Source organism: Rhinatrema bivittatum, chromosome 6 (genome assembly GCF_901001135.1).
Source record: "Rhinatrema bivittatum chromosome 6, aRhiBiv1.1, whole genome shotgun sequence".
Lineage (NCBI taxonomy): Eukaryota > Metazoa > Chordata > Amphibia > Gymnophiona > Rhinatrematidae > Rhinatrema > Rhinatrema bivittatum.
Genome location: NC_042620.1, coordinates 180,455,702 through 180,472,991, shown reverse-complemented (window position 1 = coordinate 180,472,991; position 17,290 = coordinate 180,455,702). Strand labels below are relative to the sequence as shown.

At 47.6% G+C, this 17,290-nt stretch overlaps 1 protein-coding gene across 1 annotated transcript in view; it reads right to left on the bottom strand.

Moving 5' to 3' along the window:
• The window catches only part of LOC115093865 (aldehyde oxidase-like), a gene marked incomplete at its 5' end in the record, with an annotated part of 162,084 nt that overhangs the window by 123,526 nt on the left and 21,268 nt on the right, over nucleotides 1-17,290 (bottom strand). Inside the window, 2 exon segments of the mRNA XM_029606217.1 lie at nucleotides 9,954-10,046; nucleotides 13,650-13,794. Of these exon segments, the coding sequence (XP_029462077.1) occupies nucleotides 9,954-10,046; nucleotides 13,650-13,794 (238 nt within the window).

Below are 17,290 nucleotides of genomic sequence, written 5' to 3'. Positions count from 1 at the left end.
TGGCATCAAACAAAAAGTGTTTTTTAATTTAAGTACGTACTCTGTACAAAGATCCCACCACCAAAAATTTTTTTTTTATATTTCATAAACGACCTTCATAATGCCCTGCAGTGTTCTCGGGCATTGTTGCTCCTTCGTTATACTGCTAAAGGGCCATTTTTAATCATTCTAGAGACCTGCCGGAGGACCTCAATGCCTTGATTGACATGGCCGCATGCATCGACCGCCGCCTACAACAACGGGCTAAGGAGCAACGCTCTTCTCGCCGTAGTCCAGCTTGGGGGCCGAGACCTATGCCTTTGTCTAAGGTTTCTCCTCCAGATGTTCCCACCTGCGAACCCATGCAGCTGGGACGGGCCTCGCTGTCTGCTGAAGAAGGCAACGTCGCCATTCATTGAAGTTGGGCCTGTATTGTGGTCAGAAGGGCCACTTCTTGGCACGCTGCCAGGAGCGTGCGGAAAACACCAGAGCCTAGGTGGTCGGGAGGAGCTCCTCCTAGGCTGTGCTTCAGCTCCTCAATGTACTGTGCCAGTTACCTTGGAGTATCCTGGAGGCTCCTTCGAAACAATGGCTTTTCTGGATTTCAGAGCTGGAGGTAATTTCATCTTACAGGACTTAGTCTCCCAGTTGCAAATTCCTACGCAGAGACGGAAGGTCCCATTACGGATTACCTCTATCCAGGATATGCTTCTTCCTGGACCTGTCTTGATGTCCACCGCACACATTATGGTCCGCACCGGGGTGATCCATTCGGAGGAGATAGCCTTCCTAGTGTTGGATAAAGCTGTCCACCCTGTGGTGCTAGGGTTGCCGTGATTACAAAAACACTTGCCCATGATCCAGTGGGATACGCTACAGATTGTTAAATGGAGTTCCTATTGCCTAGCCCATTGCATGAAGGTGCCTAGAACTCCTTTACTCCCCTTGATGCATTCTGCTCTGGGTCCACCTGCACCTTACGAGGACTTCACGGATGTATTTTCCAAAGCCAAGGCGGAGATCCTTCCGCAACATCGACCCTATGACTGTACTATTGACTTGCTGCCTGGTACCATGCCTCCTCGAGGAAGGGTTTATCCCTTATCTCTACCTGAGACCCGGGCCATGTCCGAGTACATTGCCGAGAACCTGGCCAAAGGTTTTATTCGCCTGCCAAGTCACTTGCGGGAGCAGGTTTCTTCTTTGTCAGCAAGAAGGACAGCTCATTGAGGCCATGCATATACTATCGGAGCCTAAATGCTAGTACCAAGAGAGACCGCTATCCGCTCCCGTTAATCTCGGAGCTCCTCGATCGACTTCAAGGAGCAAAGGTTTTTACGAAATTAGACTTGCGAGGGGCATACAATCTGGTCAGAATTCATCCCGGTGATGAGTGGAAAACCGCGTTTAATACCCGGGACGGGCATTACGAGTATCTCGTGATGCCTTTCGGGCTTTGTAATGCCCCGGCGGTGTTCCAGCACCTGATGAATGAGGTGTTGCGGGACCTTCTGAACACATGTGTAATAGTCTACCTCGACGACGTATTAGTCTATTCCCAAGACTTGTCTTCACACAGTCAACATGCTCGTCAAGTGCTCCAGATCCTCAGGGAGCATGGCCTCTATGCAAAGCTGGAGAAGTGCAGCTTTGAGAAGTCCTCTCTACCGTTCTTAGTCTCCGCAGAGGGCTTTCGAATGGACCCACAGAAAGTGGCGGCGATTAGGAATTGGCCGCGGCCGAGGGGCCTGAAAGCGTTGCAACGCTTCCTCGGTTTTTCCAATTTCTACCGTCACTTTATTCCTAATTATTCTCGCATTGTGGCTCCACTAACCGCATTGACAAGAAAAGGGGCTAATGCAGTGGATTGGCCTGCTTCTGCCTGTCAAGCCTTTGAGGCTCTCAAGGAGGCCTTCCTATCGGACACTTGCTTTCGTCATCTGGATCCCACTCGACCCTTTGTGGTGGAAGTTGATGCCTCCAATGTGGCTGTGGGGGCAGTATTTAACCAGTACTCTGATTCTGGACAGCTGTTACCCTGTCCATTTTTCTCAAGGAAATTCTCCCCGGCTGAGAGCAACTATTGTGTTGGTGACAAAGAGTTGCTAGCTGTGAAACTTGCCCTGGAAGAATGGAGACAGTGGTTGGAGGGAGCCAACTCTCCAGTTACCATTTATACAGATCACAAAAACCTAGCTTTCTTGAAGCAAGCTCAACGCCTCAATCTGAGACAAGCCCAGTGGTCGCTGTTTTTCGACTGTTTGACTTTACCTTGCGCTACAGACCTGGCTTGAAGAACGTCCGAGCGGACACCCTTTCACGCGCCTCTGAAGTTGAAGAGACCCCTGAGACGCCCCAATATATCTTGGACCCAGAGAAAGTAAGCCTAGCGATAACTTCAGTGACCTCTACTGAGAAGACTGTGGTCCCCCGTCGCTCTCGAAGAGCAGTTCTTGATTGGGCTCATGACTCCCTTACTGGGGGCCATGCTGGTTGGAAAGGGACCTTGGATTTGCTAAATCAATTCTATTGGTGGCCAACAGTGAGGCAGGACGTTCAAGCCTTCGTGAGCTTATGCCCTACCTGTGCGATTCAAAAACCACTCATCGGCAAACCCAGGAGTTTGTTGCAACCATTACCCATTCCAGTGGAACCGTGGACGCACATCTCTACAGATTTTGTTGTGGACCTGCCTGCCTCAGAAGGGAATTCGGTCATTTGGGTAACTGTGGATCGATTTTCCAAGATGGCGCACTTTGTCCCTTTGCCAAAACTACCTTCTGCACCCGACCTGGCTGGCTTGTTTGCCCAGCATATTTTCAAACTTCATGGTCTCCCGCAGGATATAGTCTCCGATCGAGGACCACAGTTCACAGCTCGCTATTGGAAAGCCTTATGCAAAAGTTTTAAGGTACAACTGAGCTTGTCCTCGGCATTCCATCCTCAAAGTAATGGGCAGACGGAACGAACTAATCGAACCCTGAAGACCTTTCTTCAGGCCTTTGTGAATGAACGACAAGATAATTGGGCCAAATTACTTCCCTGGGCGGAGTTCTCGTGTAATAATCATACGCATGCTGCTACTGGAAGTTCGCCATTCCTTGTTGTGTATGGGAAGCAACTTCGTCTGCCTTTGCCTTCACTAGAACCTAGTGCACTCCCAGCAGTGCAGCTTTCAGCTCATCAACTTCATTCTTTATGGACCTCCACCCAGGAAAAGATCCGTAAAACCGCCCTGTCCGCCCAGAAGTGGGCAGATAGACACCGTCAGCCAGCACCTATCTTCCTCCCAGGAGACCGTGTATGGCTTAGCACCAGAAATCTACAGTTACGAATTTCTTCCAGAAGACTAGCTCCAAAATTTTGTGTGCCTTTTTGAGTCGCCGAACGAGTGGGAGCTGTTTCATACCGTTTGCGCTTACCCTCTTCCATGAGGATACACGACGTATTCCACGTGTCCTTACTAAAGTCGCTTGTGTTATCCAGGTACCACTCCTGAGCTCCTGCATCATCAGATCCATCTGTACCAGACGACGTCACGTATCAAGTGCGTGAGGTATTGGATGTCCGGTTTCATCAACGCCGATGGGAGTACTTGCTTGCTTGGGAGGGATGTGGACCTGAGGATAACTCATGGGAACCAGCTCGTAACATCCTCGACAAACCCGGACCTGCTAAGAGGGGGCATAAGAGGGGAGGTACTGTTGCGGTTCTGGCCGCTACTGCCGCGGCCAGTCCCTTACCTTCACTCTCCTGGACCTGCTCCCGGCTCCTGAGGCCTAATTCGCGGCCTGGTTGGTGGCGTCCTCGCTGGGGCTGCGCTGCGGCAAGCTCCCCCATGGACGCCCAGCCCCTAGGCGCGTGCTCGCGCCACTTGGGCGCTTTTCTAGGCTGTTTCCCGCCACTGGTGACTCCGCCCAGATCCTGACGTCAGACGCCGCGGCCTTCTTAGGTCGGCCGCGGTCAGCCAGTCTTTGCCTTGCAACGGGTTAGCTTCCTGGTTTCCTGCTGTGTTGTGCCCCGGAGCATCTGGCTTGTCTTTGTCGCTCTGTTCCTACCTGCCTGCCTGCTTGCTACAGTACCTGCCTGCCTGCTTGCTACAGTACCTGCTCGGTTCCAGCTTGCTTGCTACAGTTCCTGCCTGGTTCCAGTACCCGAGTCTTGCTGCAGTTCCTGCCTGGTTTCAGTACCCGAGTCTTGCTGCAGTTCCTGCCTGGTTCCAGTACCTGAGTCTTGCTGCAGTTCCTGCCTGGTTCCAGTACCCGAGCCTTGCTACAGTTCCTGCCTGGTTCCAGTACCCGAGTCTTGCTACAGTTCCTGCCTGGTTCCAGAACCCGTACCCTGTTACAGTGTAGTCACTGTGTTAGTCTGGTTCCAGTTACCCGTCCTGATCCACCAATCACCTAAGTCCCAGTGGCTGGGCTCCTATGGGCTCCTCCCGGGGGGGAAGGGGGGGGGGGGGCGGCTTCGGCTTCCAAGGGTGAAGACACCTAAGTCCCAGCGGTTGGCTCCTCCCGGGGGAGTGCCAACTTCCAGGGTGAATTGCATCTACGTCCAGCCTGATCATCTGCCTACCGGCCTACTGTATAGAGACAGTGTCCTTCTTTCCCAGTCTCCAGTGGGTCGGCCCAAGGGTCCACTAAACCGAGACTCCCATAACAAGCACAACTGAAACTCTACATGGGGAAGGGGTATATCTCAGAATACCGAAGATACTATGTGGTAACTTGAGAAGTAGCAGCTTGGGACAGCCAGAGGAAAACAGGAGGCAGACTCTGGCTGTTCCTTAAGTGAAGTTTATTTACAGTGAGAAGGAAGGAATGTGCAAACAAAATATCTTAGGCAAACAAAATATCTTAGGAAGCTGGACTTACAGGTATCTCATAAATAACAAAGGATAGTGAAAAGCAAAACAATCAATGATAGGTAGCTCACCTTGACTTCAGGCAAGTCCCAAACTTAAAGCTAACAGGTCTTAACAATTGTCACTCTCAAACCTTAAACATAGCAGGTCTTCTCATGCAGTTGAACTTTCTCTCTTCCCCAGGGCCCATTTAACCTTCCTATCCCCTGATGTCTTATACTCTGATAAATGGCTCCTCCCTTCACCCAGTATTCCCTGTGGGTCTCAATCTTAAGGAGGACCGAGCGAGACTGGTGTACCCGGTCCCATAAGGTGGTCTGAGGGATTCTTCTGTACACACCTTCACATGCTACAAAGGCATTAACTGTATCTTTCCATAGCTCTTTTTAACTTATTTATTTATTTAGGAGCTTTTCTATACCGGCAATAGTGGGTACATCATGCCAACTTATCACTTGAAAGAGAAGAGGTTCCAAGAGATTGGAGAAGAGCAGGTGTTGTACTGTTTCAGAAGGGTAGGAACAAGGAAGAAATGGAAAATTACAGACCTGTTCATTTAACATCACTGGTGTGCAAGGTAATGGAAAAACTACTGAAAAATAGAATTGTGCAGTATATTGAAGCCAATCACTTGTAGGTCTTAGCAGAGATTCAGAAGGAAAGATCACGTCAAACAAATCTGTTTGAATTATTTAATGATGTGACCAGGAAGTAGATCAAGAGGTGAAGCAGATGTGGCGTATATGGACATTAAGAAAACATCTGATGCTGTTCCACATAGAAGACTGATGAATATGCTAGCCAGTCTGGTAACTGGAAGAAAAATTATAAACTGGATGAGAAGCTAGTTGAGTAACAGGAATTAGAGAGGACTCATCAATGGGGGTCTACACATGTGAAGGGAAAGTGACTAGTGGGTTGCCACAGCAATCAGTGCTAGGCCCAACTCTCTTCAATGTCTTGATAAGGGCTAGAAGGGAAAATGTGCCTCCTTGCAGGTGATATGAAAATCTGCAACATAGCAATGATTTTGTTCCAATTTCCTTTCAAATGTATAATGAAACTTCAAAGAGCTAAATCTATTTTTTCCAATCTAATTCAATTAGAAAGTTTTCTTCAAGGTAGAGATGATCCAGTTGATCTAGGAAGTGCTGTCATGTAAAGTTTTTGGGTAATGTGAATCCTTGTTTTTCTTTCTGCTTATTATCTTCCCCATGATTGTGATCTAATGCAGCGGTATCAACTGGTGTGTTGCCAAGCACCAGCAGGTATGTCGCACACTTCCTGGTCTCCCGCTGCTCTTCCCTCCCTCCTCACCCCAGCAAGATGCACACAATTCTTCAACGAACACTGCTGCCATTCCTGCTGTCCCTGACGCCTGGAAGAGGAAGTGATGTTTACTGGGCATGCGGGAAGAAGAAAGGGCCATGCTGCTGCTGCAGCAGACGTTTAGCTTCCGGTTGGTGCCTCTGACTGGATGCTGCCTGTGATGCCTGAGAGAGCCTAGCTGTCCGCTCTGAAAGTGGGCAGTGGTCACCCTAGCAGTACATAATAACATAAGAATTGCCATACAGGGTCAGACCAAGGGTCCATCAAGCCCAGCATCCTGTCTCCAACAGTGGCCAATCCAGCCATAAGAACCTGGCAAGTACACAAACATTAAATAAATCTCGAACTCAAACTACTATTGCTTATTAATTATTAATCTAGGAACTTATCCAAACCTTTTTTAAACCCAGTTCTACTAACTGCTATAACCACATCCTCTGGCAATGAAATCCAGAGCTTAACTATTAAAGCAGATGTGACAGGCTGGAAACTGCAGCAGAAGTGACTGTCTCGCTGCAGACCTGAGGCAGCTAATCGACTGATTTTCCAAACAGCCATGCAGCAAGAAATACCTGCGGCTACATTCTCAGCTGATTGGTCTGCACTGCGATAATTGCAGCACAGGTAAACAGCTGAGTGCTGCCTTTTTACCGCTGCAGGGCGGTGGGGGGGAGTCACTCCTGCTGCAGTTCCCAGCCTGTCACAACTGCTTTAATAGCAGTATACTGGCTGCTTTGTGCTGTAGCTGCCATGTGTGCTAGGGGTGGGGGTGAGTGAGTGAGTTTTGAAAGTTTAGCACGAGAGACGTGGATTTGCTTACTGTCCCCCTTCCAGTCATTAATTCAAATTTGATCATATTATGATCACTATTGCCAAGTGGCCCCACCACCGTTACCTCTCTCACCAAATCCTGTACTCCACTGAGAATTAGATCTAAAATTGCTCCCTCTCTTGTCGGTTCCTGAACCAATTGCTCCATAAGAATGTCATTTATTTCATCCAGGAACTTTAATATCTCTAGCAAGTACCGATGATACATTTACCCAGTCAATATTGGGGTAATTGAAGTCTTCCATTATTACCGCACTACCAATTTGGTTAGCTTTCCTAATTTCTCTTAGCATTTCACTGTCAGTCTCACCATCTTGACCAGGTGGATGGTAGTATACTCCTATCACTATAGTCTTCCCCGACACACAAGGGATTTCAACCCATAAAGATTTAATTGTGCATTTAGTCTCATGCAGGATGTTTATCCTGTTGGACTCTATGCCATCCCAGACATAAAGCGCCACACTGCCTCCCGGGTGCTCCTCTCTGTCATTGTGATATAATTTGTACCCCGGTATAGCACTGTCCCATTGGTTATCCTCCTTCCACCATGTCTCTGAGATGCCAATTAAGTCTATGTCATCATTCACTGCTATACATTCTAATTCTCCCATCTTACTTCTTAGATTTGCATTAGCATACAAACATTTCAAAGTTTGTTTTTTGTTTGTATTTTCATTCTGCTTTTTAATTGATAGGGATAAGTTAGAATTTTTTAGCTCAGGTGAGTTTTTAGTTACAGGCACTTGGACTACTTTTCTTATTATTGGAACCTCATTGTTGGGATGCCCTAATTCTAATGCATCATCAGTATCCTTTGAAGATACCTCTCTCCGAACCATGTGTTGCTGAGGGACTGTCAGCTTTCCCCTTTGTTCTAGTTTAAAAGCTGCTCTATCTCCTTTTTAAAGGTTAGGGCCAGCAGTCTGGTTCCACCCTGGTTAGGTGGAGCCCATCCCTTCGGAAGAGACTCCCCCTTCCCCAAAAGGTTCCCCAGTTCCTAACAAAACTGAATCCCTCTTCCTTGCACCATTGTCTCATCCACGCATTGAGACTCTGGAGCTCTGCCTGCCTCTGGTGACCTGCACGTGGAACAGGGAGCATTTCAGAGAATGATACCCTGGAGGTTCTGGATTTAAGCTTTCTACCCAGAACCTCCCTCCCACATTTTCTTATGTCGTTGGTGCCCACATGTACCACGACAGCCGGCTACTCCCCAGCACTGTCTAAAATCCTATCTAGGTGATGCGTGAGGTCCACCACCTTTGCACCAGGTAGCCATGTTACCAGGCGATCCTCATGCCCACCAGCCACCCAGCTGTCTACATTCCTAATAATCGAATCACCAACTATGATGGCCGACCTAACTCTTCCCTCCTGGGGAGTAGACCTTGGGGAGATATCTTCGGTGCAAAAGGACAATGCATCTCCTGGAGAGCAGGTCTTTGCTACAGGATCATTTCCTGCTGCACCAGGTTGATGCTCTCCAATCATGAGACCTTCTTCCTCCAAGGCAGCACCAAGGCTGCCACTCTGAAGTTGGGACTGGCTACTATGTCCCTGAAGGTCTCATCTATATACCCCTCTCTCTCTCTGTTACATCTATAAAAGGATATTGATAATGTAGCGGCAACTCAGAGGAGGCCACTAAAGTGGTGCATGGCCTGCACTATAAGCTGTATGCAAGGACACAAGTAGCATATCTCTCTTTTCCTATTGAGCAGTTCTAGAGTTAGCCAGGTAAACTTATCCGGCTAACTCAAACTTATCCGGGTATATTCAGCAGATACATTTTGAATATCAACCTCCAAATGTCAAAAAGGCTTCAAGAAAGTAACAGAAGAAAGCATTTTACATAGAAAAACTCAAGGATCAACATATGAAGCTGAAGGGAGAGAAGCTCTAAAGAAATGCAAAAAGTGTTTTAATTAATCTGGTTGCGGACACCTGGAACAAATTTCCAGCGGAGGCTAGAGGATCCAAAACACTAGCAGAATTCAAGAAAACATGGGATAAACACAAAGTTACCTTAGTTGTAGAAGGAAGGAAGGAGAAGATCACATATTGAGTGTGACAGCACAATAAGCAGGCACAAATGGGAAGACTGGTGGACCAAGTTGTCCTTATCGGCTAAGATCTTCTATGTTGCAAATTTAATCCCAGAGTTCCCATGTAATATCTTTTGTTCTCTTTTCATGTGTTGTTTCAAAGTGTGGTACCTTTATCTAAATACTTTACCTGATCCACTGCACTATCTGCAGAGTGCACAGTCTATTTTTAAGAAATGTATAGTAGGAGGTAATGCAGTTAGTGTAGCTGGGTTCAAAAAAAGGTTTGGATAAGTTCTTAGAGGAGAAATCCATTAACGGCTATTAATCAAGTTTACTTAGGGAATAGCCACTGCTATTAATTGCATCAGTAGCATGGGATCTACTTAGTGTTTGGGTAATTGCCAGGTTCTTGTGGCCTGGTTTGGCCTCTGTTGGAAGCGGGATGCTGGGCTAGATGGACCCTTGGTCTGACCCAGTATGGCATGTTCTTATGTTCTTATGCTAATAAAATAAAATATCATAGAATTTTTTCTTGGAAAGCAGACTGTGTGCCACAATATCATCTTCTGACCTGTAAGAACTTGTGCATTCCATTGTGCATGGGCCCACTTCAAAACAACAAAGGAGTAGCCCAGCTTATTAATGCAGGTTTTCAGGCTGGGGAATGGACTAAGTAAGAAATAGAACTGATGCTTATATTTTTTAAGACCGAGATATTATTCATTTTCTATATTAAAATTTGGGCAAAAAATGCTAGCGTGATAGGACAGTAGATTACTATTTTCCTGCACAGCACAGTCACATTCTAGCAATATGAGGTTATTAATTCTTAATACAAAAATAAAACTGATCTTCCACATATTATACATCCTCACCAGGCAAGACTACTAGCCACTTACCCTGATCTGTGAAGCTCACAATACTCAGATCTGGAATCCTAGTGGGGGAGATGACCATGGGATAAACAATTCCTTTCAGTGTCATCCGCAGTCCTACAAGAAGAATTATAATGGGTTTTAGATGCAGAGAGATTGGTGTTGGTGTCTTAAAACCTAATGTCTTCTTGTATTTAATATGGACGCTGTAGTGTCTTCAACCTAATATGAAGTGTTATCACTAGCCACTGGCTGGCAGTGGAGTATATTCTAGCTGACAGCACAATGTGTTGTGTTCCACGCCCGTGGACGGCCATGGGCGTGGCCCCCTACCTCACCCGCGGCAGCGACCTACCGCGGCAGCTCCTAGTTATGCCCCTGGGCCGGTGCCCGTCACCCCAGCACAGGTTCCCGGTCTGGCTGCCGGGTGGGGAGCCGTTCTCGCTCCTCCCTCACGGCGTTCTGCAGGCTTTCCTCCGCGGAGGAAATCCAAGATGGCCACCGCCATCTTTAGGCGCGAGGCCGTGCCTCCTCCACAGATTTAAAGGGGCCAGGCCCCTTAACTACTCACAGCTGTCTCTAATGGGCCAGAGTAGAGGAAGTATAAAGGGAAGCTTCCTCTGCCCATTCTTTGACTTGGCAACATCCCACGTAGTCAGGTCTGCTTGCTTCGGTGAGTTCTTGTATTTCGGAACCTTGTTCCTGTCTTGTCTTGGTGTTCCTGGTTCCTGACTTCGGATTGGCTAGTGGTGATTCCTGGTGTGTGACTTCAGATCAGCTAGCGGTGATTCCTGGTGTTTGACTTCGCACTGGCAAGTGGTGATTCCTGGTGTTTGACTTCGGACTGGAAGTTGCGATCCCTTGGTTTACGACCTCGGACTGGTAAGCGGCGACCCTCTGGCACGTGACCTCGGACTTCTTCTGGACCATCGTCTCCAAGGGCCCACCTAAGTCCCAGCGGCCTGGGTCCCTATGGGCTCCTCCTGGGGGGACCGCGGGCTTCCAGGGGTGAAGCTCCAGTTAGCCCTTGCACCGAACTCTCGATTCCTTGACCTCTCAAAGGTCCACCTAAGTCCCAGCAGGCCAGGTCCCTACGGGCTCCTCTTGGGGGGACCGCGGACTTCCAGTGGCGAAGACTCTGTTCTTCTCCTTGATGTCACGACTCTCCGTCTGCTTCCTCAAGTCACCTCAGTCTCCAGTGCCGAGGGTCAGCTGGTTGCATCTTCGGTTCTGCCTCGCCAACCGATGGGAGAACCTACGGATCTTCCTCCTAAGGTACACCATCCTCCCATCGGCCCAAGGGTCCACAAGCCTGAGCATAACACAATGTAATTAATGTACCTGCAGCTACAGGGAGCACATACTCTCTCTCTCTCTCTCTCTGACCTGCGTTGTTTGTGTAAGTCATTGTTTTTCAATCAATGTGCCAGTACAATTTCTCATAACGACTGGGAAGGAATCTGGCTTGAAGATATGTTAAGGAGTAGTCTAGAGGGACTCACAGAGGGCAGGAAAAGTCTGGGGGGACTATTTAAAAATGACAGCTTTGTTTTTTTTTTATTATTGACAATTCAAAAACACAAATGTCATTTTGTTCATTTCCTTTCATTTCAACAATGACATGAAATAAGAAGGGTCATTGACATTACCTTTTTATTTCAAATGATAGAATATCCCTAGTGATCATTTGGATTTTTGGTTTCTGCTATGAATGTTACCAGAATAAGGTGTACATTTTGTCAAATTATTACCATTCCACAAGTACCTCAATAATGGGGTGAATTTTCATGGAGTTACACAAATAAAAATGAGCATATATGTGCATAAGTAGCATCTATTCACATACATGCTGTTTTTAGAAATATAAAATATATGCACATTTTTGCTTTTGCAAAAGACACACACAAATTTGCCAACTTACTTGTGTAATTTTACACCTGCTAATTATCTAGTGTAAGTGATATTAAACGTTTACTATGTAGTACTGAGTGGATGGAAGGTTTGGTGAACTGGAGGAGGGGAGGGAGGTTCAGGCTGAAGAACCAGAAGGGTCTTGATGTCCTGGAGAAGGACTGGGAGAACTGGTGGAGTAATTGGTAAAGCCGGTAATGTCAATCATGTCTATTTTTAAAATATATCACTTATACACATAAATCAGGATTTATGCAAGTAAGTCCTACATTATTTTAACATGTAAAGTATTTGCACATATATATTTAAAACAGGTAGGGAAGTGTGTGCGTTCAGTGCATTGAAATATTCACTTTAAATTCACTGCATATATTCACATGTAAGCAAACATATGCGCATAGGTTGCAATGTAGAGATACACGTATTTTATAAGGTGCACATATGTGATATGCACGGGTTATAACACACTATCATAAATCTACCCGAGGCCATATATGCGCATATATGCCATCACACGCAGTTGTTTGAAGGTTGTCCTCCCTACTTTTAGTTTTGGAACAACCCCAACTTTGTGTGGTGGTGTGACTTGTTTCCCCGGAAATAAGAAGGAGGTGCAAACCCTGAAGTAAGCCCCTCCCCCTCCCCATTAGAGGAATCCAGGAGTCATGGGGGGGTGCCTTCCAGTTGTGCCTATTTGTCCTAGTAGAGATTAGAACAGGAATTTACATATCTATGGGAAAAAAGTTTAGTATATAGGCCCTCTATGGAATAAAAGTGGGTATATTTGGGATCATACTTGCTAATTTGAAGTCTCCTTCTCAGGTCATTCCTTTCACGTAGTACTTTATGAGGGGAGTGACAGCTTAGCTGCCTTTTAATATTCAGTACTGCAGCATTCCAAAATTCCTTCTAGCTTCAGAGGTGAGATGAATAAATATGAGGAGCTTTCAAAAACTTCAAATACATAGTTTTCATCAGAAATTAAATAAAAAGCAGACTTAATGCGTATCAATAGTTTAATTAGTTCTGAACACTGACTGACTGAAAAAAATTATATTGGCTATTAGAGATGTGAATCGGAACCGGAATCGGTTCCGATTCCGGTTCCAATTCACATCGTTAATTTTTTTTTGTGCGGCCTGATTGCGGTTTTGTTTATTGGCTGCACCCGAGCCGATAAACAAAAAAACCCACCCGACCCTTTAAAACTGTTCCCTTAGCTTTCCCCACCCTCCCGAACCCCCCCAAAACTTTTTACAAGTACCTGGTGGTCCAGTGGAAGTCCCGGGAGCGCCATCTTTAAAAATGGCGCGGGCCATCCAGTGCTCCTACCATGTGTCAGGGGCCGGCCAATGGCACAGATACCCTGTCACATGGTAAGGGCAAAGGGCCATCGGTGTCATTTTGATTAGTGGCAGCCGACAGCGGGAGATGGCTCCCGGGACCCCTACTGGACCACCAGGTACTTGTAAAACGTTTTGGGGAGGTTCGGGAGGGTGGGGAAAGCTAAGGGAACAGTTTTAAAGGGTCGGGGTGGGTTTAGGGATTGTTTTGGTGTGCCGGTTTTCCCGCCCTCCCCCAAAACGATAAGAGAACCCCAGGAACAAAATCGTGGGGTTCTCTTATCGGGAGCCCCCGATTTCTGACGATTTTGAAAATATCGTCTGATATTTTCAATCGTCCGAAGCCCGATTCACATCCCTATTGGCTATATTCGTTGCTTAGAATAAATTGCTTTTCTCATAGAAACAGAGAATAGGAGGGCAGATAAGGCCTAGTAGGCCCATCTAGTCTGCCCAGTTTACATACCAATACTGGTATTCCCCACGACAAGAGGAGCTTTGGGATACTTGGCTTTCAGCTCCAGGAATTCTGGCAGAGTAGCAGGAGAAATCCAGGTGCTCCTCTCTCCTTTGAAAACCATTTTCCTTTTTTTCTGGTTTTCAGCCATCAACTATTGAGAGAGAGCGAGAGAGAGAGAGAGCAAGAGACTTAGGGCTAACGTACTGAGTTAGGTAACACACGTTTACGATGACAAAGGACAAAATATATCAGTGACAAGTTGCCAAGGACAGTTTCTGGTGGTATTTGGCCATGTTAATAATGATCAGTGCAGATAACTGCCCTCCCTCAATGCAGCCGGTAGTACGTGTGCTACTTAACAACGCTCAGTCTTTTACCTGTGCTGGCAAGGGGCAGAGCCAGGGGTGGAAAAGGGGAATCTGAAAAATGAATACATTTGAAAAATAAACAAAAATGTGCGGGGAAGTTCAGGTGCAGAGGACTCACAGTCCACGCTGGCGCCCTATTTTCAAAAGGGAAACTCTACAGGGAATAGATCTGCAGCCTCCCCAGCCACGTTCCAAAACTGCTCCCTCTAAATGCCAGGCTTCACCAGCAGCTAATGAAAGCCAGGATAAACAAAGTTAAAATCACTGAAGTCGATATTCAGCAGCTTTGTCCAGATAGGTTCGGTTCTTAGCTGGACAAACTCGAGGTTTTAAATTTTCTGTTCCTTGACACATACACGTTTTAGCCGAGCAAGTCATTACCTGCTGAAACTTACCTGAATGAAAGAGAGGGCATGGAGGCATCCCTGGGGCGGGGCTTAAATTGGACCAGGTAGTGTTGATATTCAGCACTAACTCTGGCCATGGTGAAGAGGGTAAACTGACCCCAAATAACTTTAAACCTAAAAGATATGGTCAACTGGACTTATTTCCCACTGAATATCTTGGCTAAAGTTAGCTGAGTAAGTTCACCCATGTCACTGAGTATAGGCCCAGTATGATCGGGTGTGCATACCGTGCATTTGCACGGGGCGGTAAACCCCAGGGAGCGGCGGATTGGTGGCAGCAGGAGAGGCTGCAGGGCCTCCAGTGGAGTTCAATCCATCTGCGGCTAAAGAAGGAGAGAGGTTGCTAGCGGGATGAGCTCTAGCGGCGGCCTCTCTCCTTCTTTAGCTGCCTGCGGCCTGCAGCTTCTCTCCTTCCTCGCCGCCGGCGGGTCTGGAGCCAGTGGAAGCAGTAGGCAGCTGCCTAGGGGGCAGTGATGGCATGTCTGCTCCTCCTTTTCTCCCACGTGGCCAGAAGTGCTGGGTCTGAACGAGCGGAAAGAAGCAGCAGACAGTGTGGCACGTGCCCCGCTGGGCCGTCGCAGGCAACAACAGTATCGGCTCTGCCCGCCTGGCATTTGAGCATGGGAGGCAGAGCAGCAGCAACAGATCTGGCGCAGGAAGCAGAGCAGCAGCAGCCCCCAAGGCCTCAATAAAGAAGACAAGTCCCGACTGCCAAGGAGGGCTGAAGGAGGAGGCTGCCGCTGTGCTTCTGTCGGGGAGGAGGCAAAAAGTGCGTGAGAGTGTGCACACGTGTGTGTGTGTGTGTATATGTGTGTGTTTGAGAGCATGCCTGTGTGTTTGTGTCTAGGTGTTGGAGCATGTCTGTGAGAGCATGCCTGTGTATATCAATGTGAGAGAGCATGTCTGTGTGTGTGTCAGTGTGAGAGCATGTCTGTGTGTGTGTGTGTTTGTAGCACCAGCGGCGAAGAAGGAGAGAGGCCGCAGGTCACCAGTGGCTGAAGAAGGAGAGAGACTGCTGGCGGAGCTCAACCCTTCAGTGGCTGAAGAAGAAGAGGGGTTGCCAGTGGCTGAAGGAGAGGCCCGTGTTTTTGTGTGCCCACACACAACTTCTGCTCGCCCCTCCCAAGCAGGAAGGCCATTGGAGCTCATCCCACCATGGCCCAATGACAATAGGAGGCCCTGTATGTATATGTATGAGCTTGTATGGTGTGTGTGAGTGACAGCCTGTGTGTGTGTGTCTCTGTGTGACAGCCTATGTGTCTGTATGAACACGTGTGTGTGTGTGTGTGCGTGTGAGAGAGAGAGAGAACCTATGGGGCGGATTTTCAGAGCCCTGCTCGCCTAAATCTGCCCAAATCCGGGCGGATTTAGGCGAGCAGGGCCCCGGGACTCGCGTAAGTCCCGGGGTTTTCGGAGGGGGCGTGTCGGGGCGTGTCGGGGGCGGGCCCGAACCGCGCGGCGTTTCGGGGTGTGTCGGGAGCGTTCCGGGGGCGGGCCCGGGGGCATGGCCGCGCCCTCCGGACCCGCCCCCAGATCGTGTCCTGGCGCGCTAGCGGCCCGCTGGCGCGCGGGGATTTACTTCTCCCTCCGGGAGGCGTAAATCCCCCAACAAAGGTAAGGGGGGGGTTTAGACAGGGCCGGGCGGGTGGGTTAGGTAGGGGAAGAGAGGGGAAGGTGAGGGGAGGGCAAAAGAAAGTTCCCTCCGAGGCCGCTCCGATTTCGGAGCTGCCTCGGAGGGAACGGGGGTAGGCTGCGCGGCTCGGCGCGCGCCGGCTATACGAAATCGATAGCCTTGCGCACGCCGATCCCGGATTTCAGCGGCTACGCGCGTATCTACTGAAATCCAGCGTACTTTTGTTGGCGCCTGGAGCGCCAACAAAAGTACGCCTATTCGCGGTTTTTGAAAATCTACCCCTATGTGTCTATGTGAGCACATATGTGTGTGTAAGAGCCTGTGTGTGTTTATGTGTGTCTATATTAGAGCCTATGTGCCTGTGAATGTATCTGTGAGAGCCCGAGTGTTTGAATGTGTGTTTGTGAATGTTTGCGAGCCTGTGAGAGCCTATGTGTCACATATAGGCTCTCACAGGCACACACATTCATAATGTATCTGTGAGGGAGAAGGAGCCTGTATATGTGAGAGAGAATGTGTGAGAGAATGAATGTGTTATTGTGCGTGTGTGTGTGAGGGAAGATATAAGTTGTACAGCCCTACCTCCCCCAATCCACGATGATCTCAGGGTGACTGGAAATCAAAAGTTCCCAGGTATGGAGAACAGGAGATTTTTAAATCCTTATTAGTTTTATTTATTGGGTGTAATTTGATGTTTCTGCTCTTTTGAAATATTTAATTTTTTGGGAGGAAATAGCCCATATCTTAATTATTGGGTTTTTTATTCATCAGATGTTTTAAATATTTTATTGATGTTTGGGAAATTTTGGATACTCTTATTAACTGGTTTGAAATACTTATTCTTTTTATGAATATGGTTTTACTATTATGATGATTTATATTTCTTGATTTTATTATTTAATGTTTTATGAAGAATGGTAATGCTCCTGTTTTCCCATTGTTGTTCTGCATATAGAGGCTGGCTTGTTGTGGATTCCAGTTCAGTTCTTCTCAGCACTTTTCTGTTTATACGTTCTGATCTCTTCATTCTGTATTTGGTGAGGGTCTGTCTGTGTTCTGCATATGCGATGGAGGTGAGGGGGTGGGGCATATCAGTTTTTTCAAATATAGATTGCAGGAGGGAGCTGGGCTTTATTTGATGGGCTGGGACAGAGACTGAATGAATCGTTCACACAGGGCAGCAAAAAACCTAGGACCGGCCCTGACTGAGTATGGACCTCGGTGTATTCTTCTGAATTT